This window comes from Choloepus didactylus, chromosome 10, assembly GCF_015220235.1.
Source record: "Choloepus didactylus isolate mChoDid1 chromosome 10, mChoDid1.pri, whole genome shotgun sequence".
Classification (NCBI taxonomy): Eukaryota; Metazoa; Chordata; class Mammalia; order Pilosa; family Megalonychidae; genus Choloepus; species Choloepus didactylus.
This window is the reverse complement of record NC_051316.1, coordinates 88,044,491-88,069,195: the sequence shown is the minus strand read 5'-3', so window position 1 is coordinate 88,069,195 and position 24,705 is coordinate 88,044,491. Positions and strand designations below refer to the sequence as shown.

The following is a 24,705-nucleotide window of genomic DNA, read 5'->3' as shown; positions in this document are numbered from 1 at the left end:
CTGGTTCTAGCATCCCGACCTCGGGCAAGTTCTTGCCCCGACTGGGCCTCACTTTCCCCAGGATTCTGATGGGGTGTGGAAGAGCAGGTCTCTGGACGTCCCTCCAGCTCCGGGCCGCAGCAAGCCGGGAACCATCCCGCTCGTCGGCCGTCTGCGGGCACCCCGCGGTGCAGGACGAGCCAATCAGCGGCTGCGGGGCGGGCGGGGTGGCTGCGCCGCGCGCGCAGAGCGAAGCACCGAGCTGAGGCGCGACTGCCATCCCGGAGTAGAACCATGCCGCGCATCCCAGTGCTCTTCCCGCTGCTGCTCCTGCTGCTGCCGCCGCTAGTCCCAGGCCTTGGGCTCCGCGACGTGGGCGGCCGGCGCCCAGACTGCAGTCCATGTCTGCCGGAGCGCTGCCCGGCGCCGGCGCACTGCCCTGTGCCCGGGATCGCGGTGCGCGATGAGTGCGGGTGCTGCGCGCGCTGCCTGGGCGCCGAGGGCGCGAGCTGCGGGGGACCGGCCGGCGCGCGCTGCGGACCCGGCCTGGTGTGCGCGAGCCGCGCCGCGGGGGTGGCGCCCGAGGGCACCGGACTCTGCGTGTGCGCGCAGCGCGGCGCCGTCTGCGGCTCCGACGGCCGCTCCTACCCCAGCGTCTGCGCGCTGCGCCTGCGCGCCCGGCACGCGCCCCGCGCGCACCCGGGACACCTGCACAAGGTGCGCGACGGCCCCTGCGAGTTCGGTGAGTTCGGCCCAGCTCCGGCCCAGCAGGGCAGGGGCGGGTAGAGAAAGCGGAACCCCAGCCTTCTTGAGTGTGGGTGGAAGGAGACTTGACACTGCTGTGGACCGCATTGCCTGGGCCTTAGTTTCCCCTTCGCGTGTTTTACCTCGCCTGGTGCTCAGGGAGACCGAGGCCGAAATCCACATCCTGCACCCTCCCTTTCGCAGCTCGTGGAGGTGTCCTCTTTTGGTACTTAAGTGCCAGCAGTTATTTTCAAGCCTGGCATCTTTGTCCCAGTGAGGAGTTTTGGGGGTTGGGGGAAGGGTTTCCACTGGATCTGACCCATTTCTATGTCTCTGGAGTCCTGCACCAGGCTTGGCCTCAGACTGGGACTCAGCAGTCATGGAGCCAGAGCACTGGGGCTGTCAGTGATGGAGGTGTGGGGCCCAGGGGTGGCCCTCAGGGTGCTCCCACGAGGACAGGTAAAACCTTTGCAGACCAAAGCTCTGAAAAGATTATGTTGCCATCAGTGACACATCGAGGTTTTATGGGACTGAGGGTTGTATAATTTGAAGGGCCCCACTTTAAGTAAAAGAATGGGGAACTATGACTTGCTGGTGACCTAGAAACTTAAATTTCTTTAACCCCGCGGCAAAGCTAACTCTGTGTGCCCTCATTGCCCACTCTCCATATGTAATATTAAAAAAACAAAGCAACAAAAATAAACCTAAGCATTAGAATAAGGATGTTCAACCAAGTGTCCTGTTTTGCTGGCTTCCTAAGCATGAGTCTGGTTAGGTTTTGGAGAACTGTCCCTTTCTGCACTGCCTGGAGGGGGCAGTGGAGAGTTTAGCGTAAGTAAGGGGCCACCAGTCCCAGGGAGCCTGGCTTGAGCCTGGGATTCGGGCATGGGGAAGAATTCTGACCTGAGCCTGGAGACCAGGTCCAGACTGAAATGCTTAAGTTGATGTAATGATTTCAGCTCTAACAAGAAAGACTGGGACGGGGGGATGGGTGTGTGTGTGTGTGTGTGGGTGGGTGAGATGTACTTCGCCTGGCAGGGCTGGCTCACTGGAATCTTTTACCTTGAAAAGTATCTGGTATTATTTCCCCTGATTATTCCAGAAAGTTTTGCTCAAATCCACCACTGGTTGGAGATGGGGCAGTAATCCTCCTATCCAGGGAAAAATAAAGCAGTGCTTGGCTTATTGAGGGGATGGAGACAGCCCCGGGAGCACAGGAGAGTAGCTGGTGGCTATGTCTGGTGGTGCTGTCAATGGCTGGTGCTTCCAGGGCTGCTGCTGATTCTGAGTGACCTTGGGCCAGTCCCTTCCCCGATCTGGGCCAGGTCAGCTCCTCTGTAACCATCGCTACCGTCCCTTCCACTTTGAACCTTTGTTTCTGCCCCGCGGTGTTTAAACAGTCTTTTCTCTCCTTCCTCTTCCTAGTTCCTGACACGTGTCTTATAATCTGCTTTCCTCAGCAGTTAATTCACAGGCAGTTCTCTTTGTCTCCAGACAGGTAAGGCTTTAAGACTTCTGTGTGCAGGATGCATAAGAAATGCTGACCAGGTCTCAGAGTCCTGGAAATCTAAAGGGTGCTGATGGGCTCGGATAATTTCACCCTGGAGCGTTTTTCTGTTCCTAAGAGAAAGACGCCTCAGAGACATTTGGACCAAATTGGTTACTCTGCAGAGAAGGAGACAGACCCAGGGAGGGTAAGGGACTCACCCAGGGTGACCAGCTAAAAAGCGTGACCAGCTCCCAGGTCCCTGACACCCTGCCCAGTGCTCTTTCAGAACAGGACTTGATAGTTTGAAGTCAGGCAGATGGTGGTTGCCATGGTTACCTGAGTGTGGCCAGATGGCAGACAGAAACCCCATACCCCTAATTCACTGAAAATCACCAAAGGACAAGTAAATGCGACAGCCACTCCGCTCTGACCTGTGGGCTCCGAGGCCCACCCCGGGCACAGGCCCCAGGAGTGAAGATGGACATGGGGCCAAATGGAGTCGTTCTTAATGATCCCATTAGGCCTCCCAGAGCTCAGCTTCCCCACCTGTGATTGTGCCGCAGACCCAGCACCGTTTTCCTGTAGTGTTTTGTCCTGAGATGTTGTGTGGCCCCTGCTCCTGTGTCCTGGTGAAACACAAAGGTGCGGCCAAGGGAGTCGTTTCCTAAGCCGAGAGGCAGCAGCTCATTCTGTGTTGCCCGGAGCCTTCCTTGATTCAGGTGGCGCGGTGGGAGCACTTTCTAACGATGCCTCTGGGGAACTCGGATGAAGGAAAACACTGAGTGGGAGCAGCGACTGATCTGTTTCAAGATTGGTAACACGATCACCCCTCCTCAGCCCCTCACCTGCCCCTTCAATAAGCAAGCACCGTGTTTTCGGCTTTCGAGGAATGAGGCCTCGGTAAATATTTATTAGGTTCCCCACTGCCTGGTGAAGTGTTCTCACCCGTTCCTCTGAGTGGGGTTTGCAAACAGCTTTCGGGCTTAAATTCTGAGCTTCTCTGCTGTGCTCTGAAACGCCCCCAAATGTGTTTGAGCAACACACATTGATTGAAGACCCACTATGTTCCTGCACATGAATAATTCTCTAATATTGGAAATCGCTTTTGTGTCCCTCTTCTTGATTTTTACAACTACCCTGGCCAGCTCGCATTCCTGTTTAATAGAAGGGGAAACTGAGGCACGGGGAAGGGAATTCTCTGGAGCCACGGGGCAAGTTCCTGGCTGAGGCGGGCCTCCGGCCTGGGTGTCCATGGCTCCTTCCAGCCCGGCACCATGAGTCTCCAGCCTGCAGCCACATCTGGGTGTGGAGGGCCGCACATTGGCATCCGTGTGGAGGCTCGAATAGTGAGGGTTTCTCAATCCGGATCCATCATCCTGTTTTTCCCCCAAGGCTTGCAGTGAGTCCCTCTGTTTAGACCTCACTGATGGCTCCTGCGAGGAACAGGGGTAACTCCATGGAGGGGCCTGGAAGGAGGGGGAGAAAATGCCCAGGCTTGAGAAGGCCTGGGGGTCGCAGTGTGGAGGAAAGCAATGAGGTGTGAGCGGGGGTGCCCCCAGAGTGGGGAAGGAAATGAGACCCCAGAAAGGTTGGGGTGAAGTCCTTGCAGGACTGCGATGCCAGACTGAAGGGTGGGACTTCATTCTGGACTAAATTATTGGTTCAGTTTCTCACCTGTAGGATGGCATGACATGATTTTTTGTGTGGTGGTGCTTGTTGTCATCAATATCGCTTTGAAAAGCTGGTTTGTGCAGATGTGTACCCCCAATGTTCGTTAACATTGGGAGGGGGGTGGGATCCTGCTGACAGCAAGCCACTGTCACATTTTGAATGCTAAATTGCATAGGAACAGCGTTCTGGGCCAGCCCCCCACCAGGGCATCCGCCCCAGCAACTTCAATGAGCGCTTGAGATCTTAAATTCTTAGAAAATTCACCTTGGTTGAAATTCCAGCTCCACTTAGAAACCTCCATCTGTGCTAGGCGCGTGTTACCAGGTAACCAGGAAAGGCATCAAATGCCACTTTCTGAGAGGGACAAAGAAAGGGTGGGGGCTTGTGTTCAGAAGCCTTTCATAGCGAGGGAGGGGACTTCAGATGCAGCCTGCAGGGAGCGGGATTAGGCTGTTTCTTGTTCCACATTGTAACATGACTATTTGCATAAATTATCAGGGCTCTTCAGTGCATTGATTATTAAACTCTTTGGTTGTGTGCTTTTTTGTACAAGCAGATGGGGTCCTGGGGGATGACTTTTGATATGCTTTTCTTGCCCTAGCACCATTCACTTGAAAGAAATCTCAGAGGCATTTGGGAAATTTTTCATTCCAGCCGTCAAGGACCGGTTTAGTTCACAGGGTGGGGGGACAGAGCCCTACACACTGTAATAATATCGATCCCTTCCATTTGTAGAGACCCACACTGTTAATAACGCAGTCACATCCATTACCTCACTTCACCCTGGAGGATACAGGGCCGCAGACATTATCTTCATTTGCAGATAAGGAGGAAATGGGTGGTAACTTGCCCGGGTCCTCGTGGCTTGGGTCTGGACCAGGCACCTGAGCCTCCTCTGGTGCTGTTTCCCCACCCGCAGTGCCGCCTCCTGTGCTGTGCGCACGTGGGGGACTGTTACATTCAGCGTTGCCCAAGCCCTGTGTTACCTGCTGGTCTCCCCATGGATGGGTAGATGCATGCCAGTCCACCCTTTCCAGGACTCTTTTTGGCAGAAGCAGAAGGAAACAACACTTTAGCAAAGATGGGCTAGAGAGACAAAGCTGGCATCAATCTACCCGGAGTGCCCAGGAGCTGTCCTCCCTCCTGAAGGGCAGATAGAAAGGAAAGCCCTGGGTCTTCTAGGAACAAGGCAGCTCTGGCAGCATGAGGACATCTTAAAGGGCCTGGTCTTGGGGCACAACCTGCTGATTCCCCGGCCCCTCTCTGGAAGCCTTTTGCACTTTGCATGGTCTTGACCTCCCCTACGTTACTTGCAACAGCCTGGGGGAAGGTGTGAGAGGGCGGGCAGGGACTCCTGTGCCCATTTTAAAGAAGAAAGTGTGGAGCCTGAGTCACAGCACTGGGATGTGGTGGAGACAGGATTTGAACCTGGGTTCCCCCCCACAGCCTACCATGCCATCCCTCTTCCCTTTGACAGTCGTGACATTGAACCCTCCAGCTCCACCCTCGAGTATGCCCTCGGGGACAGTAGATGGAGAATGCCCTGCAGATCTCAAGGATACACCAACTGTCCCGGGTGGTGTCTTCACAAGAGCGGTCCCTGGGCTTGATATTTGGGGGTTTCATCCCTGCCTTAGTCTCCTGGGGCTGCTGTAACAAAGTACCGCAGATGGGTGGCTTAAAAGAACAGAAGCGTATTGCCTCACAGCTCTGGAGGCTTGAAGTCTGAAATGAAGGTGTTGGCAGGGCCATGCTTCCTCTTAAAGGGGAGAATCTGTTCCATGCCTGCCCCCGGCTTCTGGTGGGTAGGTGCCAGTCCGTGGCAGCAGAATTCAATCTCCATCTCCATCACAGGGCCCCTCTCTCTCCCTCCCTCCTCCTCCCTCCCTCCCTTCCTCTCTCCATCTCCGTCTCTATCTCTGTACCTTTCTCTCTCTCTCTGTCCACATTTCCTCTGCGTATAAGGACGCTGGTCCTATTGGATCAGGGCTCACCCTAATCCATTTCCACTTTGGCCTCATCTCGTATAATAACATCTTCAAAGATCCCATTTCCAAATAGGATCACACACACAGGACATGGGGATAGGACTTGAACATATCTTTTTTTGGGGACATAATTAATCCTTAACAATCCCTAAGGAATTAACTCTTACTCTGGAATGGAGTCCACACAGACGACAAATATTTCACTTAAAAATCTTTGCTTTAAGTCAATAAAAAAGTGGAAGTTAATAGAAAGAGAGGGCCTGAGTTTGAGCCTCAGCTCCACCAGGCACTTCCCCCTTCTGAGCCCTGGTTTCTGCATCTGTAAAATGGGGACGTAGACACCTACCTCACAGGGCTGGAGTGAGGACCAAAGGAGTAATGTGCCCTGAAGCATCCTCTAAGGAGGAGGCAGGATGGCGGAGGGCAGTGTTGATGAAGAGCATGGGTTCTGGAGCCACCATTTAAGGCTGGGCAACCCTGGGTAGCTTCCCCATCTGGCAAATGGGCATAAAAATAGTTCCTTGCTGGTGGGATTGCTGGGAAGAGCCAGTGGGTTAATTCCTGTAAGCAGGAGAGGAGTGCCTGGCATATAGGAAAGGCTGGGGGTAACCAGTGGCATCATCACCAGTGTTGCTATGAGTATTACGGTTATTGATTGTAAGGCATGGTTATGGATAAAAGTGTCCTAAAGTTAAAAACAGATATGTTGATATTAAAAAGAGATTATTATGACAAAGAGGCAGCAAATGGGAATTTTTTGGGATGATAGAACTGTTTGTGTCCTGTATCTTGGTTATGGTGTTGGTTGTATGATTCTGCATTTGTTAAGAACTGTAGAACTGTAAATCAGAAAGAGCGCATTTTACTGTATATAAATTAAAAAATAAATCATTGAAAAAATTTTAAATGTCACTTTAACATCAAAAGCAGGGGTCTCTTTGGTAAAAGAAATGGTATTTTCTGCTGGGAAATCAGTGACAAAGGCAGTATTTCCAAGACAGTTTTTCTTAATTGTAGTTATTGAAAGAGAGGGAGAGAGAAAAGCAAGGCGAGAAGGATGAAATGTGATTTACTGGCTTATTCATTTAGACCTGAAAGGGATTGATGAAATCTAATTTAAAATTGATGACTCTACATGAACAAAAGCAAAACACACTGATTGAGTGTCCTTTTGGAATCCAGAGAGGGCTTTGGTATAAAATGCGGTTTTGATTGTTCTCAAAGCAATCCATCTGAGGACGAGTTTGGACTCCTCAAGCTGCATGGAGTTGCCTGTATGGCTGATGAGGCTGACGAGACGCTGGCGGGAGAATGTGAATAAATTAGACTCCCTTTGTCATCGCAGATGGGGCTCCCTGCAGGAGAGGAGGGTTTTGTGGTCCTTTGTGGCAGCTGATGCGGCGGCTGTGGTGTGTCAGACAATGTCAGAAGCCTAGAGGGCTTTGGTGTCACTCAGGGATGTGGGTGGGGACATGGTTGTATGGAGGCAGTTAAATGGGCACGACTGAAGGGGTGGGCTGATCAGGCAGAGGAGAGCAGCCTGGGAGAGGCAAGGCAGTCTCTGTATTCAACTCTCTGGACAGACTCTCGGCACCTCGGGGGCTGCAGGCTCTGGAGGGCACCCTGGGATCAACAGGGAGTTACAGGGAGGCAGGTTTTAGCTGCAGGTGAGGGCAAGCTTTCTCATAAGCAGAGGCCTTCAAGGATGGAAGGGCCTGGCTCCATAGGTAGTGAGCTCTCCGTCTCTGGAGGTGTGCAGCATGTGGAAGCTGGGTGAGCACATGACAGACAGTCAGAATCTTGAGGAGTTGGGAAGCTAGACGGCTCTCCAGTTTAAGACTCTGTGGCTTCAAGACAATTTCCCAAAGATGTTTTGTACCAGATTGCATCTGCTTCCCAGTCTGTCTGGAGGGGCCAGACAAATCTCATTTCTGTGCACCCCTCTGCTCCTGCACCTTTGGATTTGACCCTATCCCTCACCCCTTTCCTCCTCCTCCTGCTGTCCCTCTCCCTTTGTTGTTGTTCTTTTTTTTTTTTTTTTTTTTTTTTCCGCATCTCTAGCCAGGTGGCCCTTTTACTCCCCAGGACAGGTCTGTGGAGAGTAGCTGGATTCTCCTGGAGTCACCAGGCAGAAGGAGTCACAGACTTTGCAGTTTGATGGTCTGAGAATGAATGAGTTTGCTCTTTTTTTGTCATCTGTTACTTCATCCACTCATCCGTTAAACAGACCTGCTCCTAACCCTCACTTCCATATCATGTTAATTGAACCATCACTTTCACACTCCTTATTTTGTTAGATCAGTTCAACAACTCGGTGAAGCATGGGGTGTTACTCACATTTTACAGATGGGGAAATCCTAGCTGAGAGCAGTTCCCTTGCCAGGCTTCCACGACACTGTGGAGCTGGAGACATGGATGAGCCAAGCTCGCATTGTAGTGCAGGCTGAAACCAGACAGAAACACCTGGACTGCACAGCACACTGTGCTTACGCAGGCCAAAGGGGTGCAGGCCCCCTGCTCCTGGCCGAGGCCCTGCAGGATGGGTGAGATGTCCATCTTTAGGGGGTGGAAAGCTGTGGATGGAAGGCCTTGAATGCCAGGCTGTGATTCTGTCAGTTTCAAAGTGAGCAGAGGAGATGCCGAGCATGGGAGGAAGAAGACTCCGGAGTATGAGCGAAGAATTTCTACACTCAGATGCCCGCATGCTCTCTGGGCCCTGTCCAGAGAGCCCACACCCTCTCTCCTTTCCGAAATGCCCTGGCCCCCTGGAACATCTCCTGGGCAGCCTGCCTCAGCCCCTTGACCCATTTCCTGTCTGCAGTTTTGCCCTGGGGGTGTGGAGGCATGGGGGAGTTGGGGTCTGTGCCTCTGCGATATGCAAATGGACATCTTGAATGCACTGCAGGGGGTCTCAGCTCTAGGGTGAGTACAGCTGTCCCACAGGGCCTTATTCTATGAAACCCCTCCAGGCAGAAGGAGAAAAGCCCTTCTGTTTGAAGACTTTGCCATTGGCAAAATGGCACCAGCCCCCTCGGCGTCTGCGCCTTGTCACCCTGTCGTTTCATTGAGACTGTAGGCAGATGGCGGTTGGGGATCCTGGAAGGAGCCCTGGGAGGGGGGCACGATGGAACCCCAGCTCTGCCAGAGACTCACTGACGGGGACGTTGCCTTTCCTCTCCGGGCCCCTGTTTTCATGTTGGTAAAACAAAGGTGGTGGATGAGAAAACCTGGAGGCCTCTTTCCAGGTTTGAGGACAGCTCTTGTCTCTGATTCCTTACCTAAGAGTGTGTTGTTTCTGTGTGTGGGGATTTTGTGGCCTCCGCTCTCCTTGCATGGTGGGGCCGGGAAGACGGCTTAAACCAGGGAGAGCACGAAGGCGCCACCCTGACGCTCGAAAGTCCCACCAGGCTCTCAGTGACTTTTGACTGAGGTGGGGTGGCCGAGACCCAGCTGGGTAAAGGTTTGTCCCCTCGTCCTTTTCTCCCAGCTCCTGTGGTCGTTGTTCCCCCTGGGAGTGTGCAGAACGTCACTGGGGCGCAGGTGTATCTTTCCTGTGGGGTGAGGGCTGTGCCGGCCCCCGTCATCTCGTGGAGGAAGGTATTTTGACTCAAGAATTTGTGCGTGCGTGTGTGTGTGTGTGTGTGTGTGTGTGTGTGTGTGTGTGTATGAGAGGCAGACAGAAGTGTGGGAAATGCTTTTTTTAAGTGTGTTGTGAGTATATATTTACCTGTGGATCAGAGGATTAGAGCCAGATATCTTCTATAGCACTTGTTATGGATTAGATCACATTCCCCATGAAGACGTGGTCACGTCGTGAGCCGTGGTCCTGTGGACGTGAACCCATTTGTAAAAAGCTCTCTCAAAGATGTTATTAGTTAAGGTGAGGCCAGACTGACTCAGGGTGGGCCTCAATCCCATATGACCGGTGTCCTTACAAGCAGAGAAAATTCGGGCAGTCAGAGGAGACCGAAGGAGACAGGCGGCCTTGGGACGGAGCAGGCACTGAGTTACGGGCTGCTGGCGAGCCACCGCCAGAACGCCCCAGACTTCAGAGAAAGCGTGATTCCGCCAACACCTTGAGTTTGAACTTCAGCCTCCAAAATTGTGAGACAGTGAATTCCTATGGTTTAATCCAGTCAGTCAGTGGTATTTGTTAGAGCAGCCACTCCTCTGCCTCCAGGTTTATGTCTCAAAACTTTTACCTCGAAGCTCTTCCCAAAAAGGGACCATTGCAATCCTCCCTTTGTCATTTGCTCCCTTGACTCCTTGGGTGCCCAGAAAGTTCTGCTGTTTATCTCGCTGAGATCAGCTGCAGTGAGAACCAAGTTCATGGTGGAGCTGGGTTTTAGAAACACCTGGCTGATGGCAAATAACTCAACCCTATTCCAAAAATACATCTTCCTGCTGGTCAACTTTTGAGAAACTGGCCTGGATTATAACATATGTTGTCCCCTTAAACCTCAGCAGCCCCGAGCAGGGCCATGAAAATTTGAACTCCATTCTGTGAGATAACAGTGGTGTCAAATCTTCGCTCTCCAGCAGGGGGTGCTGTCTATACATACATTTAAGATTGAAGAGCCTGAAGTCATTTTCTAGAAATAAGAGGAACTAGGGTTTGGGCCCAGAGTCAGTGGGAGGATGAGGGTGGTGAGGAGGTCTGTGGGGCAGTCCTTATCTAGAAATGCTTTTTCTAACCACCACCACCTCGGTTTTTCTGCCCCGTGTAGATCATGCAGTCCCCTGCAGGCACCCAGGTGCTGGAGGAGTTGCCTGGGGACCACGTCAATGTAGCTGTCTGGATGCAGGGAGGCCCTTCAGACCACAAGGTCATGGCCTGGATTTTGGTGAGTATCTTATTTGTTTAGGATTATTGGATGTTATTAACTGACAAACACCCTAGATTTATATTTTGATCACACGTTACAATTTTCAAAGCTGTTTTTATCCACTTCCCATTGGACCCTACAATAATTTTGAGGTAGGCAGGGCAGGTTTATATCCCCTGGGGGAACAGTGGCCCCCAAATGATGTCCATGTCCTAACCCTGGAACCTGTGCCCAGGTTAGCTACCTGCGAATGGGGAATTAAGATTGCAGATAGAATTAAGGTAGGTTAAACAGCTGACCTTAAAATAAGGAGAGTATCCTGGATTATCTGGGGGTGTCCACTGTAATCCCAAGGGTCCTTTAAGTGTGAAAGAGGCAGAGGAGTCAGCGGGATGCTCTGTGAGGGTGACTCGACAACCATGGCTGGCTTTGGGGAGGGGCCGAGAGATGCCGGCAAGTGGCTTCTGCCCTCGAACCCCCAGAAGGGACGCAGCCCCTGCTGACACCTTGATTTTAGCTTGGTGAGTCCCATTTCAGACACCTGACCTCCAGAAGTACAGCTAATAAATGTGTGTTGTCTTAAGCCTCTAAGACTGGAGATTTGATACAGCAACAATAGAAAATGATTTGCTACAGCAACAATAGAAAACGAATGCACCTGCCTAAGACCACATGACAGAGGGAAGCCAGCACACTTGAGTCCTCCTCTGGGGCTCTGTGGCTGAGACCAGGGGAGGGAGAAAATGGGGGTCCATGTGGGACCAGTCCCTCCAGCTCTCTAAGCTTCACTTTCCCCAGTTGCAGAAAAGGGCTTGGACTGGACAGTGTGTGCGGGCCCTGCTGACCCAGCAGTTGGTGATTTGCCTGTGACTCACCCGTGAAAGCAGGCTAATGCTCGCCCTCCACCCATGACTGCCACGGGTTCAGAATGAGCTGGTGTGCACAGACCCTCTCCGCGGTCTGTGAAGTGACTCACAATTGATGGTGCTTGTCAGAACAAGAGAAGGCAAAAGAGACCAGAGTGGCTTGTGGGTCTGCTTTGCAGAGAGCATGAGAACCGGATGCTCTCTGAGGTTGATTTCTTTGTTTTCATCTGTATCTCTTGGAGATGTGGTTACTCCCTTCCACTCGGCTGAGAGACTTGGAATGCAGTTGGGTCTGTGGCTTTTTCCAATGAAACACATTTTCCTCCATTTTCTTATAAAGAAAGATGGAGAAGTGGATAAATGTTATCACTGATGTTATTTGTTATTTTGTCAAGACTGCCTTCATGGAGAGTACTTTATGGGTAATTCCTGGGTCAGTAGATTTGTTCTTTTTTAAATTTAATTTGCAGTATTGTCCTGATAATTATACCTACCACCTTCAAGAAAAGGACCCGGGAGCTCAGAGTAACAGGCAGGAATGCAGAGGAATCATTAAAATGGGAGCCACGATGGAGAGGATGCCCTTAAAGGTGGTAACTGAGAAGAAATTGAACTCTGAGCTTCTTGGCAGCCAAGGCAAGAAGAGAAATAGACTGAGCTCTGTCTTATTCTGCAAAGAAATTTGTGTTCAGAGTTACCATAGGAGCTAAATAAGGAAGTAGTTTTGTTGTGCCATATATAACTGTATAATCTTGCCATTCTTTCTATTGCCTGTTTTATTTCTAGATCAACCCACTGAGAAAGGAAGATGAGGGCGTGTACCAGTGCCACTCGGCCAACACGGTTGGGGAGGCCCAATCCCACGGCACAGTGAGGGTTATAGAGCTGAGTAAACACAAAGCACCCTACTTCCCAGCTCCGGATGACCACATGTGATGGAGTAATGGTACACTCCCGAAGTCATTTCCAATATTTATATACTCATGGCACAAATATTTGAGATGGTTTATAAGATTCGTAATAAAAAAAAAGAAAAAAATGCATAAATCAAGGAAAGCAGAGGGAAGGCAAAACAAGAGTAGGAGCATATTAAGATTAGCAGGCAGAATCTATAATGTGTTCTGCACAAATACTCCAATGGGCCTCCTAGCATGCAAAGCCAAGAGCTGTAAATGTTGTGGGTGTCCACAAAATGAAAAAGGCCAGTTGTGTTTTTCTGAGGCTGTGGGTTGTCATAGAGAGGGCACTGAGTGTCGTAACAGACAGTGTCACTTTGACTGCATCCATGCGAAAATATTCCTCCTAAGAAGACAGCGTGGGCTTCATTTGTCTGTTCCTGGCCTTTGCTCAGTGGGACAGCTCTGCTGTCCCCAGGCTTGGCCTTTCTGTCCTCAACACTATACACTGCTTAGCAACTCACCTCTGGGAGTGGTGGAGGCAGAGGGAATCTCTGCATCTCCCCTGGCCAGGGCGCTCTTAGTCCTCATAGTCAGATGGGTGAGCGCTGGGGCAGCATCTGTCCCCTGCCTGCAGGTGGGACTCTGAGCTCACTTTATTTGCCAGCTTTTGCTGTATGGCAGTCCCCAAACCTCACTGGTTCACAACCACGAACATTTATTTCTTGCTTGTTCTGTGTCACAGCTGTAGGTTGACTGTAGCGCTGTCCCATGTGCTTCTCATTTTGAGAACTGGTGGAAGGAGCAGCCCTGAAATGGATGTGCATGTTTTTGTGGCACAGGGGACCCCATAATCTCATTTGAAGCGTCTGCTCATATGTGGGGGATGTCACATCCGCTGACGTCTCTCGGCCAAAGCAAGTCAGTCATATGGCCACACCCAAAGTCGATGGAGTGGAGGTGGCGTGGGGTGGGGTCCTCTTCCCACGGGGGCAAAGGGCAGGGACTCCTCTGCATCCTCTTACAGGAATGGGGGCAATGAATGAGCATGAACGGTCACCACCAAGGCCAGCCCCAGCTTTTAAAATAGAACTAGAAAACTTAGAAGGAAGTCCTTTAGCATTTTTTTAAAGCAGAAGGATTTTGCCATGATTTTTAATCATAAGATTCTTTTAGCCACTCTTTGCTGCACACCTTCTGTGCTGTGCATCAGGTCTTAGAGGATGCCCAGAAAAACTAAGAGTAACGTCATTAGAATACAAGGAATACAGTGCTATGGGACTAAGGGGGTGTGGGTTTGAGGTGAGAGGGACAGCTGAGGAGGTGGCACTGGGTTTGATGGATGGCTATATGTGAATAGTTAGAGCTCCTAAAAATGGGGAGGAAAATATGAAAGTGTAAAACCATCAAAGGGTGAGGAGATCAGTCTTCAAGTTGTCTTCCTGATACTTGACTCTCTTGTTTTTACTACTTTAAAGAACTAATGCAAAATACATATTTTTAAAACATGAATAATTCCAGGACATGATGCAGTTTATTATAGATGAATTTGCAAAAGGAAGCCATGAAGGAACCATGGAATTTTAATTTTTAATGCATTTTTTATTGTGAACTTTAACATATATACATAACAGTGATAACTTTCAAAGTATGATTTAACAAGTAGTTAGAGAAATTTCAAAGAATGTCATGGGTCACAGTTCCACAACTTCAGCTATTTCCTTATTGTAAAATATACATACAGAAAGGTGTTAACTTTCTATACACAGCTCAACAAGCAGTTATATAGGTAATTTCAAAAATTGTTATGGGTTACAGTTCCACAGTTTCAGTTCTTTCCTTATTATGAAATATAGGGTATATATAGAAAGGTGAAGACTTTCAAAGCACAATTCAACGAGTAACTATAGAGCAAATTTCAAAGAATGTTATAAGGTTACAGTTCCACCATGTCATTTACCTCCTTCCAACTGTTCCAACACCCCAGTATCTAAAATATATATAAATATATTTATGTAAAGTCTCAGTATTCATAGACCTTTGTTAAATCTTATCTTGTTTGTTGCTACCCCTTCCTCTCAATCTCCTTCTCCATCTTCAGGGGTGTCTAGGCAGTGACCCTTCCTCTCACTTAATCTCCTTCTCCATCTTCAGGGGTGTCTAGGCAGTGACCACCCTAACTTGTTCTTATTGAAAGGGGATGTTGACAGGATGGGGAAGGAGCCTGCATCTGGTTGTTGGAACCGTGGAATTTTAAGACCATCTCTGCCACTCAGGTCCTGAGTTCCTTCTACAGCATGTAGTGTTGGCCAGCTCTGGCTGGCTTACTCTCAGGGATACAGAGCTCACTACCTCTAGACAACATCTTAGGATTTTCTATTGGTTGAAAAGTTCTTCCTTATATTAATGGGGAATGTGCTTCCCTGAAACTTCCACCCATTAGTCTTAAGTGAGCCTTTCGGACCTCCACAGAGTCCCCAGCCCCCCACTGGCAACATTCCTTGCCCTGGGGAGATTTGAAGCTAAGGATCCTTCCTCTCACCTTCCATTTAGCACACAGTTGAATGGAACAGAGAATGCCTGTTTTCTCTAATTGTTTCCCCCTTTTCTTCCTAGGGGCTTGGAAGTCTTGATCGCAGGATGATGAAAAAGTCAAGTCATGGATTATATTGCTTTGTGAAGAGTTGGAACAGCTGTGTTTGTAGATGACCCTTTTGTATGTTTTGTAAAAATAGATGGAAAACTAGATTCATATGCAGTTTTATGAACTTGTAGTTATTTGTAGTTTATGAATCAAATGTAGTTTTTAGCAGGGCAAACACCAGGGAAAACAAGTGCACTGTGAGCCTTCCTTTTTTTAATTACTCCCTTCCAGGGAAGATCACGTGATGCTGTATTTGTCATTCTAAAGGGCTTGAAACCGTGCACGTGTCGACTGTGCATCTTGACCTCATCCACCTGTAACTGTCCAGTGGTGCTTTGTTACTTCGTGTGTGTTGTAGGAGAGGGCGGTTTCCTGGCTCTCCTCGGCCTGCCCTTCACTTGCTGTGTGACCTGCCCGGGTCCTGCCCCACTTGGGCCCAGGTTTCTTCACCTGTGAATGTGGCTTTTGGACTAGATTTTACGATGTCCCTTCTAGCCATGCTATCCTAGGGTAAGATGGAAAAAATAATGGAAGCACAGTCTTACTATTCTTTTTAAAATGTTATTCCTTCAAAAGCAAATGCCATTGTTTCATGCCAGGGTGCAGACAGCTGGCTGGAGCTGTCCTATTCCTGCCTCTTCCTCATTTTAAAGAGATGTAGTCCTAGATGGGACAGTTTTCCAGACTCACGGGCCCCTTGGCTTGGCGTTTGGGGACCCAGATGTCCACCTGTTAGCCCAGCATTCTCTAACCAGGATGGGCAGTGGACACCCAGCTTCTGGACATCAGATTGTAAAAATCACATCAGATGCTATCTGTAGGCTGTGAAATTGGAGCATGGAGGGATACGTTTTACTTGTGCATATTTTGACCACACCCAAGAATAATGATTAAAGAAAGAAGGAGAATATTTAATAGCTGGGCTAAAAAAAAGTAGACCTCCCCCAGGTGATTAAAATGTTAAAAAGTTAGAATTGGGATCCCTTCCATGGAGAATGTCCTCAGGTTGACAAAGCACCTTCCTGCTGTCATCAGTTCCCAACCCCAGGGGGAGGGGAGGGCAGGGCAGGTATGAACATCCCTCCTCTTGTATGGATGAAGAAACCAGGCAGCGAGAGGTAAAGCCACGAGCCCGAGGTCTAAAGGTGCATGAGTAGAATGAGCACTGAGGGCGCCTGGCCCTCCCCAGCACTGCTCCCTCTCCACGGTGCTGCTTCTCAGGACAGTCTTCAAACTCTAAAGCAGGATTCTGCCGTTCCACAGGCTTCAGGGGGTTTTAGGAAGGTTTCTCTCAAGTTGTCTTGTTCACCTCAGGTTGGCATTACGGCTGGGAGTCCTTGCTGGGACTGGATTTTCTGCCTTTAAGCCTGGCCCTGGCATACCTGAACTGTTGGGATGTGTCGCCTTCACAGGCCACATGGTGGAAAGCCTGGGAATCCCAAAGCACAAGGTCCATTTGCAAATCATCTCTGGCTTGTGGTGTGACCCTGAGCAAGCCCCTTCCACTTTCTGGGCCTCATTCCCTCATATAAATTAGAAGGGAATGAAACTGGATGGGTGGTTTTTGAACATTACAACATCGGATAAAATTAGAATAAAGTTAGAATTGAAACTGATCAAACTGGAAGCTGCCCTTGGTTGGGGTTGCCAGGGGCCCTGCTCACATCCCCTCCCCACCTGGCACCTCCTGCCTCCTCTTCTCCCCCCACTGCGGTGATTTCCAGATCACAGGGTCTGCAGTGAATCGCCCCGTGTTTTGATGGTTGGGAGGGGACGTGGTAAGACTCGGTGACATCGTGTCCGAGGTGGCCTAGGGACTTGAGGATGCCGTGGTTCTGAAGAAGGCAACAGAGCAACATCGCACGCCTGTGAAATCCATTCCGGCCTCTTGCATTAGTCTGGCTCCGGATTCAGAGCGCGGGGTGGGTGGAGCCCGCAGTGGCAGAGGCAGCATCGAGACGTCGTGGGGCTAGTTTTCACATCATAATTGTGTGCAAAGGATGTTACGCCGTCTGAAATTTTCACCAAAACCAAAAGGTGAATTAACGTGATTGTTCCAACTAAACGGATTTTCAACTGAGAGAGCCCAGAAACCTCATCAGAGGCCAGGAGCACTTGTGTTGTGGCAGCTTTTACCATTTGGAAGCATGAGTCCCCCCAAAGCCTGTTGTTTTTTCTGTGCGATTTTCACAGATGTCATAATGTCACGTGACCCCTGCACCCTGAAAATAAACGTTTTTTAAGGACAGTCTTTGTGGTCTCTCTGTCCTTGGAACTCTGTTAGAGGGGAGTCCAGGTTCCACTCATTCTCCCCTTTGCATTTTGCCCTTTTTTTCTGCTTTCCCACATCAGCTGCTTCAGCCTGAATCCTCCTTACTCTTGCACCTGGGCTGTGGCCACAGCCCCCTCCTGGTTACCTTGCTTGCTTGTGGTTTTTAACCAGCCCTAATCATCTTGCACTCTGCTGCCAGCCCCATCCCTTTAACTGCTCCCCGAACCTGTGTTTCCTACTGTATAAGCATTCTAGTATTTCATTCATCCATTTAAGCCCGCCCTCTGCCTTCTCCCACACCCATTGAATAACATTCTCCAGGTGCAAGACACTGGGGAACGTGAAGGTGAGTGGGACCCAGGCCCTGCACTCAGAGTGGGGATCTGGAGGGGACTAGGTCTCCATCCTGCTGAGCAGCACAAGGTGTCCACTTTGTCATCAGGGTAAGGGGAGATCAGGGAAGACTTCCTGGAGGAGGTGGTTTGAGCTGGCTGCAGAGGAGTCAGCATTGGAGTGAGTGTGAGGGGTTCCAGGCTAAGGAAATCATCCTCAAAGGAGCAGGGGTCGGGAAGGGCAGTGTGGTTTGTGAACCGTGGGGGGCCGGGGGCATGGTAGTGGGAGTGGCTGTCGCTCGCTGGGAGCTGCAGTGGGAGTGGGGGCTGCATTTTCAGGCCACGCCACTAACTGCTGTCAGAGGAAGAGGAGCTTGCTGTCAGCTGCAGGGAGCCTGAATCCATTTTTAGGGTGGGGCGTGGTTACCATCAAAGCTGTAACTAGGCTTGAGAAAGATGATTGTAAAGCCAGTGTCCAATCCCAAATATATCCACTTTACACACACACATACAAACCTGGTGTTTGGTCAAAATGGATTTTTTCCCTTCAAGTTTTATCATGAAATTAATTTCTACATCTTTAAAAAACATTGCCCTCCCCTGTCCCCCAAGGATTTCTGTAGCAGGAGAAATGAGTGAGAAGGAACAAACCAATCAGCAGTGAACAGTCTCCTCTAATGGCTTTCCTCATTCAGCCTTCACCAGGGCCTCTTGAACATTAAACCAGAGAATGACTATTATGTGATATTTTAATTAAGGGAAACCAAAGTGCCTTGGTGTCTGCAGGGGATTAAAGGATTCAGGATGTGGAGCCCCTGCCTGGAGGGAGGATTGGATATCAGTACTGACCCACGCTCTGGTTCAGGGGGCTGACCCCTTCCTCCTGGAAGGCGACCACTTTCAACCACTGTCACAGTGAGGGCTTTGCTGAGTGCAGCCTCGATGGTTCCAAGGTGGTGCCCAGAGGCCACGTGGACCTGGGTTTGCTCTCTCTCTGCCATCTCTTCTTCATGCCCAAATCTCCCCCATGATGCTAGGAAGTGGTTGCCTGTCAAGGGATTGTAAACCTTGTTAGTATTTGGGGAGAGGTAGGGCAGAAACCTCTCTTGTCTCCATTCATAAATCCTCACACACTTTTGCAGAGCACGCATGTGCCAGGCAGTGCTAGATGCTCAGGAGCTACCATTGCCCACAGTCCCCAGAGAATCAACCCTGGAATGGAGACCTGCTCGTGGCACCAGACCGTGAACCTGTCTGACATCATCACTTGCATGGAATGGGCATTATTCGCTTTAGAGTTGGAAGAACTGGGACCAAGGGCAAGCCTTGCATGGTCCCGGGACTGAGTCACTTCCCTCCACTTTCTGAGCCTCCATTTCCTCACCCGTCTGGGGAGGCCAACATCCCTGCCCTGCCCTGCTGACCTGTCCTGGGGAGCCCGTGAGTGAATGGGCATGAAATGCCTTGTAAATCATAGGGGGTGTTGGAGGGCGGGATGCCAAGTGTGGAGGGTCGAGAAGGTAAATCAGACAGACTGAGAGTTGTGGGAGTCACAGTCTGGTATAACCAAAAATCAGACCTATTCATTATATGCTAATTAACAAGAACTGCCACAGGGTAAGACTAAATGAAGGATGCTGTGAGCTCAGAGGGGTCAGAGATAGCAAAATTGAGATGGTCAGAGATGGCGTCTGGAGGAGGTGGGCCTTAAGCAGGGCTCCAAGAAAATGAACTGAGAGAAGAAAGAAGTAAGGAGAAAGGAACCTTAATTGAGTAAGGTGTAAGATAGGGAGCAAACGGCATGTAAGAGTATTAGACTCTAAAACGTCCTTGTGGTAAGCACTCATCAAACCTCATGCACACCTGCATCGTGGGAGTAAGGGTGGCAGGACCAGCTGTCAACCAAAAAATGGGGCTCCCCCTTCCACAGTGTTGAATTGTCCTGCCAGTGATTACATCTCCCAGTCTCCCTTTCTGCCTGGATTGGGTCTTGGTATTATTTTTTGCCAATGCAATGTGAGCAGAAGTGATATGTGCTATTTGGAGGCCAGGGTTTTTAAGAAGCAGTAGTGCTTTTTCCATATTTTCTTCCCCATCTATCAACTGGACATGGAAGTCTCTGAGGTGCTAGGCACCAGTTTTTACCCTGGGGTCCAAAGAACCTGAGATTCTGTAGGCAGATTCATGGGTTCCATGAATCCCTTGAAAATGTACAATGTTTTGTGTGGATGAGCCTGTGTCCATTTTATTTAAAGCAAAAGTCTATAGCTTTTATCAGTTTCTCAAAGGAATATGTAACATAAAAATGGGTAAGAGTGTTGTAGACTGTGGAGCCATAGGATAGAAGGATCTGTCTCCTGAATCTCCATGTGGAGGAAAATGCCTATCAACCTGCATCGGATTATTAGGTAAGCAAAAAATAAATTTCTGTTGTGTCAAACCCTCAAACTTGGGGATTTATTTGTTATAGCCGCTGACATTACCTGATACACATGGGAACCGTACGCAGCTGGGAGTCGAGGGGCCTGTGATCTCTCTGGCACCACTGAGCTCTGTGACCCTGGACAAGTTCCTCCCTTTATGTCTCTGGTTAAGTGAGGTGGGGGTGGACCAGAGGCCCTCTGAGGGCCTTATAATGTGACTTCTTGTCTGAAGTTCTTTCTTGCTATGGGATTAATGTACATATCACTGGGGCTTGGGAGGATGAATTTGTTGCGCTCTCAACCCACAGCAGTCTGGCTTCTGCCCCCACCCTTCCACACAAATTGCCCTCACAAGGTCTCCAGGGCCCCCACGTTCACCCCCCACAGCTTCAGCCAGTCCTCCTCTTACTTGATCTCTTGGAATCATTGGGCTCCGCTGACGGCTCCCTCCCTTTGGAAACTCCTGCCCCTCTGGGCTCCTTGACTCCCCTCTCTCCCACGTTTTCTTCCTGCTTCCTTGGCTGCTTCTCCTTAGTGCCTTTCATGGAATTCTCATTCTTCACTCACCCCTTGAGATTGGCATCTTAAAAACTCAAACGATACTTCAACACAGCAGCTGCAGTGATCCTTTTAAAACGTAAGTCAGATCACATCACTCCTCTAATCAAAACCCTCCAGTGGCTCCTGTATCATTCAGAGTCAAAGCCCCAGCTGGTCCAGTGGCCCTCAAGGCTCACCTCTGCCCATACACCAGCCCTGTTACTTCCCTGTCTTTATCCACCATCCTGCCCCCTTTGCTCGATCCACTCCAGCACCCCCAGGCCCGCTCTGGCCTCAGAGCCTTTGCACTTGGTATTTCCATAACTCTTTCAGTCCTCTGCTCAAATATCATCCCTTCACTAAGACTATCTCTCAGCACCTTATTGAAAATTACAACTCCCATGCCTGCATTCCAAATCCTTCTCCCCAGCAGGATTCTTCTCCATTCTAGCCTTGACCATCTGATGGACTAAATTTTACTTAATTTTTACAGTCTGCCTCCCCCATCAAACAGGATGGGCAGGATTTTTTTTTTTTTTTTTTTTTTGAGTTCATTGCTATCTTGCCAGCACCTGGTATAGTTCTTTGCACATAGTCAGCTCTCAATAAAAAGTGATGACAATATGACTCCCGGGGAGGAATGTAGACCTGGCATCGTGGGACGGAGAACATCTTCTTGACCAAAAGGGGGATGTGAAAGGAAATGAAATGAGCTTCAGTGGCAAAGAGATTCCAAAAGGAGCCAAGAGGTCACTCTGGTGGGCACTCTTACGCACACTTTAGACAACCTTTTTTAGGTTCTAAAGAATTGGGGTAGCTGGTGGTGGATACCTGAAACTATCAAACTACAACTCAGAACCCATGAATCTCGAAGACAATTGTATAAAAATGTAGTTTATGAGGGGTGACAAGGGGATTGGGAAAGCCATAAGGACCACACTCCACTTTGCCTAGTTTATGGATGGATGAGTAGAAAAATAGGGGAAGGAAACAAACAGACAAAGGTACCCAGTGTTCTTTTTTACTTCAATTGCTCTTTTTCACTTTAATTATTATTCTTGTTATTTTGGGGTGTGTGCTAATGAAGATGTCAGGGATTGATTTAGGTGATGAATGTACAGCTATGTAATGGTACTGTGAACAATTGAATGTATGATTTGTTTTATATGACTGCGTGGTATGTGAATATATCTCAATAAAAAAATGCAATATAAATGGAAAAAAAAAAAGTGATGGCTAAATGAATGAATAAACAAACTCATCATCTTGCCCTTGAACCTGCTCTTCCAGCCAGGTGCCCTTTTGCTGTGACTGGCACCACTATCTACTTGGGTACCGGAGCTAGGAACACGGGGTCACCCTAGCTTTCATTCTCTCACCTAGCCAATGTGTCGCCGTAACTTGATGCCCTCCTCTGGCTCTCCAGGATCTCCCTCCCTTGTCAGCCCCATGCCCTGGTTTACACCAGCCACACTCTGGCTGAGGCAGCAGTGTCCTGAGTGTCCTCCATCTCTAGGTCACCCCTTGATCCATCCTCCACACTGGAGCAGAGCCAGCTTTAGACACCAACTTGGAATTCCGTCAGTTTTCCTTTTAAAGTGCCTGCCCTTTGTGAACTCCCTCGCAGGGCAGACCCCTTCATCACCCAGCCCCTGTCCACCCGCCTGGCCTTCAGTCCCCACCCCTCCCCTCCTCAGGTGAGCAAGTTGCCATTGCTCTCCCCCCAGACTTTCTCCCAGGCTCCACGCCCTTACCTGTTTCCCCACCTGATTACCTCCTCCTGGTCCTGCAGGGTCCCGCACCCCACGGGGCTTCCCTTGGGGCTGAGCTGGGTGCCCCGGGAGGCAGTGGGGCACAGTCAAGAGTCAGAAGAGCTGACTTTGAATCCTGGGGAGCCAGGGCAGACTACTGCACACCTCAGTATGCTTGATTATGAAGTGTGGAACAACAAAAATAAGGGCCCTGACCCTCTCTTTCTAACCAACTCAGAGGTGATCTCACTGCCCTCCCCACTACATGGGACTCGTGTAAATCCCCCTGGCAGTGCAGGATATGACTCCCGGGGGATGAATCTGGACCTGGCATCATGGGATTGAGAATATCTTCTTGACCAAAAGGGGGATGTGTAATGAAAATAAAATTTCAGTGGCTGAGAGATTTCCAATGGAGTCGAGAGGTCACTCTGGTGAGCATTCTTACGCACTATATAGATAACGGTTTTTAGGTTGTAATGTATTGGACTAGCTAGAAGTAAATACCTGAAACTACCAAACGCCAACCCAGTAGCCTTGACTCTTAAAGATTGTATAACAATGTAGCTTACAAGGGGTGACAGTGTGATTGTGAAAACCTTGTGGATTATATTCCCTTTATCTAGTGTATGGATGGATGAGTAGAAAAATGGAGACAAAAATTAAACGAAAAATAGGGTGAGATGGGGAGGATGATTTGGGTGATCTTTCTTAATTTTATTTTTTATTCTTATTCTGTTTCTTTCTGGTGTAAGGAAAATAGATTGAGGGGATCAATGCACAACTATATGATGGTACTGTGAACAGTTGATTGTACACCATGGATGATTGTATGGTATGTGAATATTTCTCAATAAAACTGGATTAAAAAAAAATAAGTGCCTTGAGTGCAGGTAGGGGGATTATAGGAGCTGCGGCGTGTAAAATGTCTGGCACACTGTCTGTGCTTAATAAAGGTTATTTCTTTTTTTCTTCTGAGATCTCATGGCCCTTATGCTTCTGCTTATCATAGCACTTGTCACCCTGTCCTGTAATGATCTCCCCTGCCAGATTGGGAGCTCCAGGGATTGTCAGATTCTATTCTCTTTCCCCAACCCCTTCCCTGGAGCCAACACCTTAGCCTTTTGTTTGTTTTTTTTTTAAGCTGAGTTAACCAATGAATGAGCTTGTGGGAAACAAGCACTATTCCTAAAAGGAATAAATGCTCACCCGATTGTGGAGAAGAAAAGAATTTATTCACGATCTTGCAAGAACAGACGCCCAATCAAAATGTGGGGGTTGGCGCGCAGAACAATAGACCCAGCAGTATGTGTTCCCTACACCTAACCGCAAGTCCCTCCCCTGTTTCTCCATTGGCTGGATACTCCAGAGGTTACATTCTATTCGACAAGCCTAACTAGCCCAGCAAATTTGAAACATGCAGCCAGTCCAAATTGGAAACATTTGAATTACATTTCCTGCGCAAATTTGCAACATTAAGAACCCTTGGAATAAATCTCCACCCCTTACTATAATGGTTATGCTTAGGCCTCTTTAGAGCCAGTCTGGGCTCATTTGGTAACAAGTTATGAGGCTATTTTGGGAACCTCTACCCTGAGTCTTCACCTTGCAAGGATAGTAGATAGTGGGCAGATAAGCAGGGGGACTGACTGGATTACAGTTTGTCGTTTTAACCTTCTGCCAATTTCTTAACCGCCCCACCCTGCAAGGCACACCTATTCTGTGTGAAAGCTAAACTTAATTTCTCACAAGCTGAGCAAATTAATTAACAAGGTGGTCACCAGGGCTTGGGCTCACATCTGGAATGTGAGAAATTTAAGTTCCTAAATGGCTCTGGATCTAGTGAGGAGGACAAGCCTAATAGAGCAGCAGCCATGATGCATCCAGCAGAGAAGCTGGATGTTGGGCTTGTTCAGCATCGATGTGGGTTCTTTGGGCTTAGAGGTTTGATCGGAGATGCCCCCAGCACACCCCCTTTCTGACCCATGGTGTATGCACATGAGGTACTGACTGCAATGAGCTGGGTAATTTCCAGTAATGTGAGATTGGAAAACAAGACAAGGGCTACTACATATTTCACTGCAGTTTGAATTTACCACTGGGGTGGATACTAGCAAGCTGCTCATTAAGCCCATGTGTGCCGGTTTGAGTGTATTGTGTCCCCCAAATGCCATTATCTTTGTGGTCTTGTGTGGGGCAGACGTTTTTGGTGCTGGTTAGATTTGCTTGGAATGTGCCCCACTCAGCTGTGGGTAATGATCATTTTGATGCGATGTTCCCATGG

The 24,705-nt window shown here is 49.2% G+C and overlaps 1 protein-coding gene across 1 annotated transcript; it reads left to right on the top strand.

Moving 5' to 3' along the window:
• The first annotated feature begins 258 nt into the window (after nucleotides 1-258).
• Nucleotides 259-17,354, top strand: IGFBPL1 (insulin like growth factor binding protein like 1). Its single transcript, XM_037797584.1, has 5 exons — nucleotides 259-721; nucleotides 9,359-9,468; nucleotides 10,599-10,715; nucleotides 12,350-12,509; nucleotides 15,076-17,354. Exons 1-4 carry the CDS (start codon nucleotides 274-276, stop codon nucleotides 12,497-12,499), a joined length of 825 nt encoding a protein of 274 aa, XP_037653512.1. The 5' UTR covers nucleotides 259-273; the 3' UTR covers nucleotides 12,500-12,509; nucleotides 15,076-17,354.
• The last annotated feature ends 7,351 nt before the right edge of the window (nucleotides 17,355-24,705 follow it).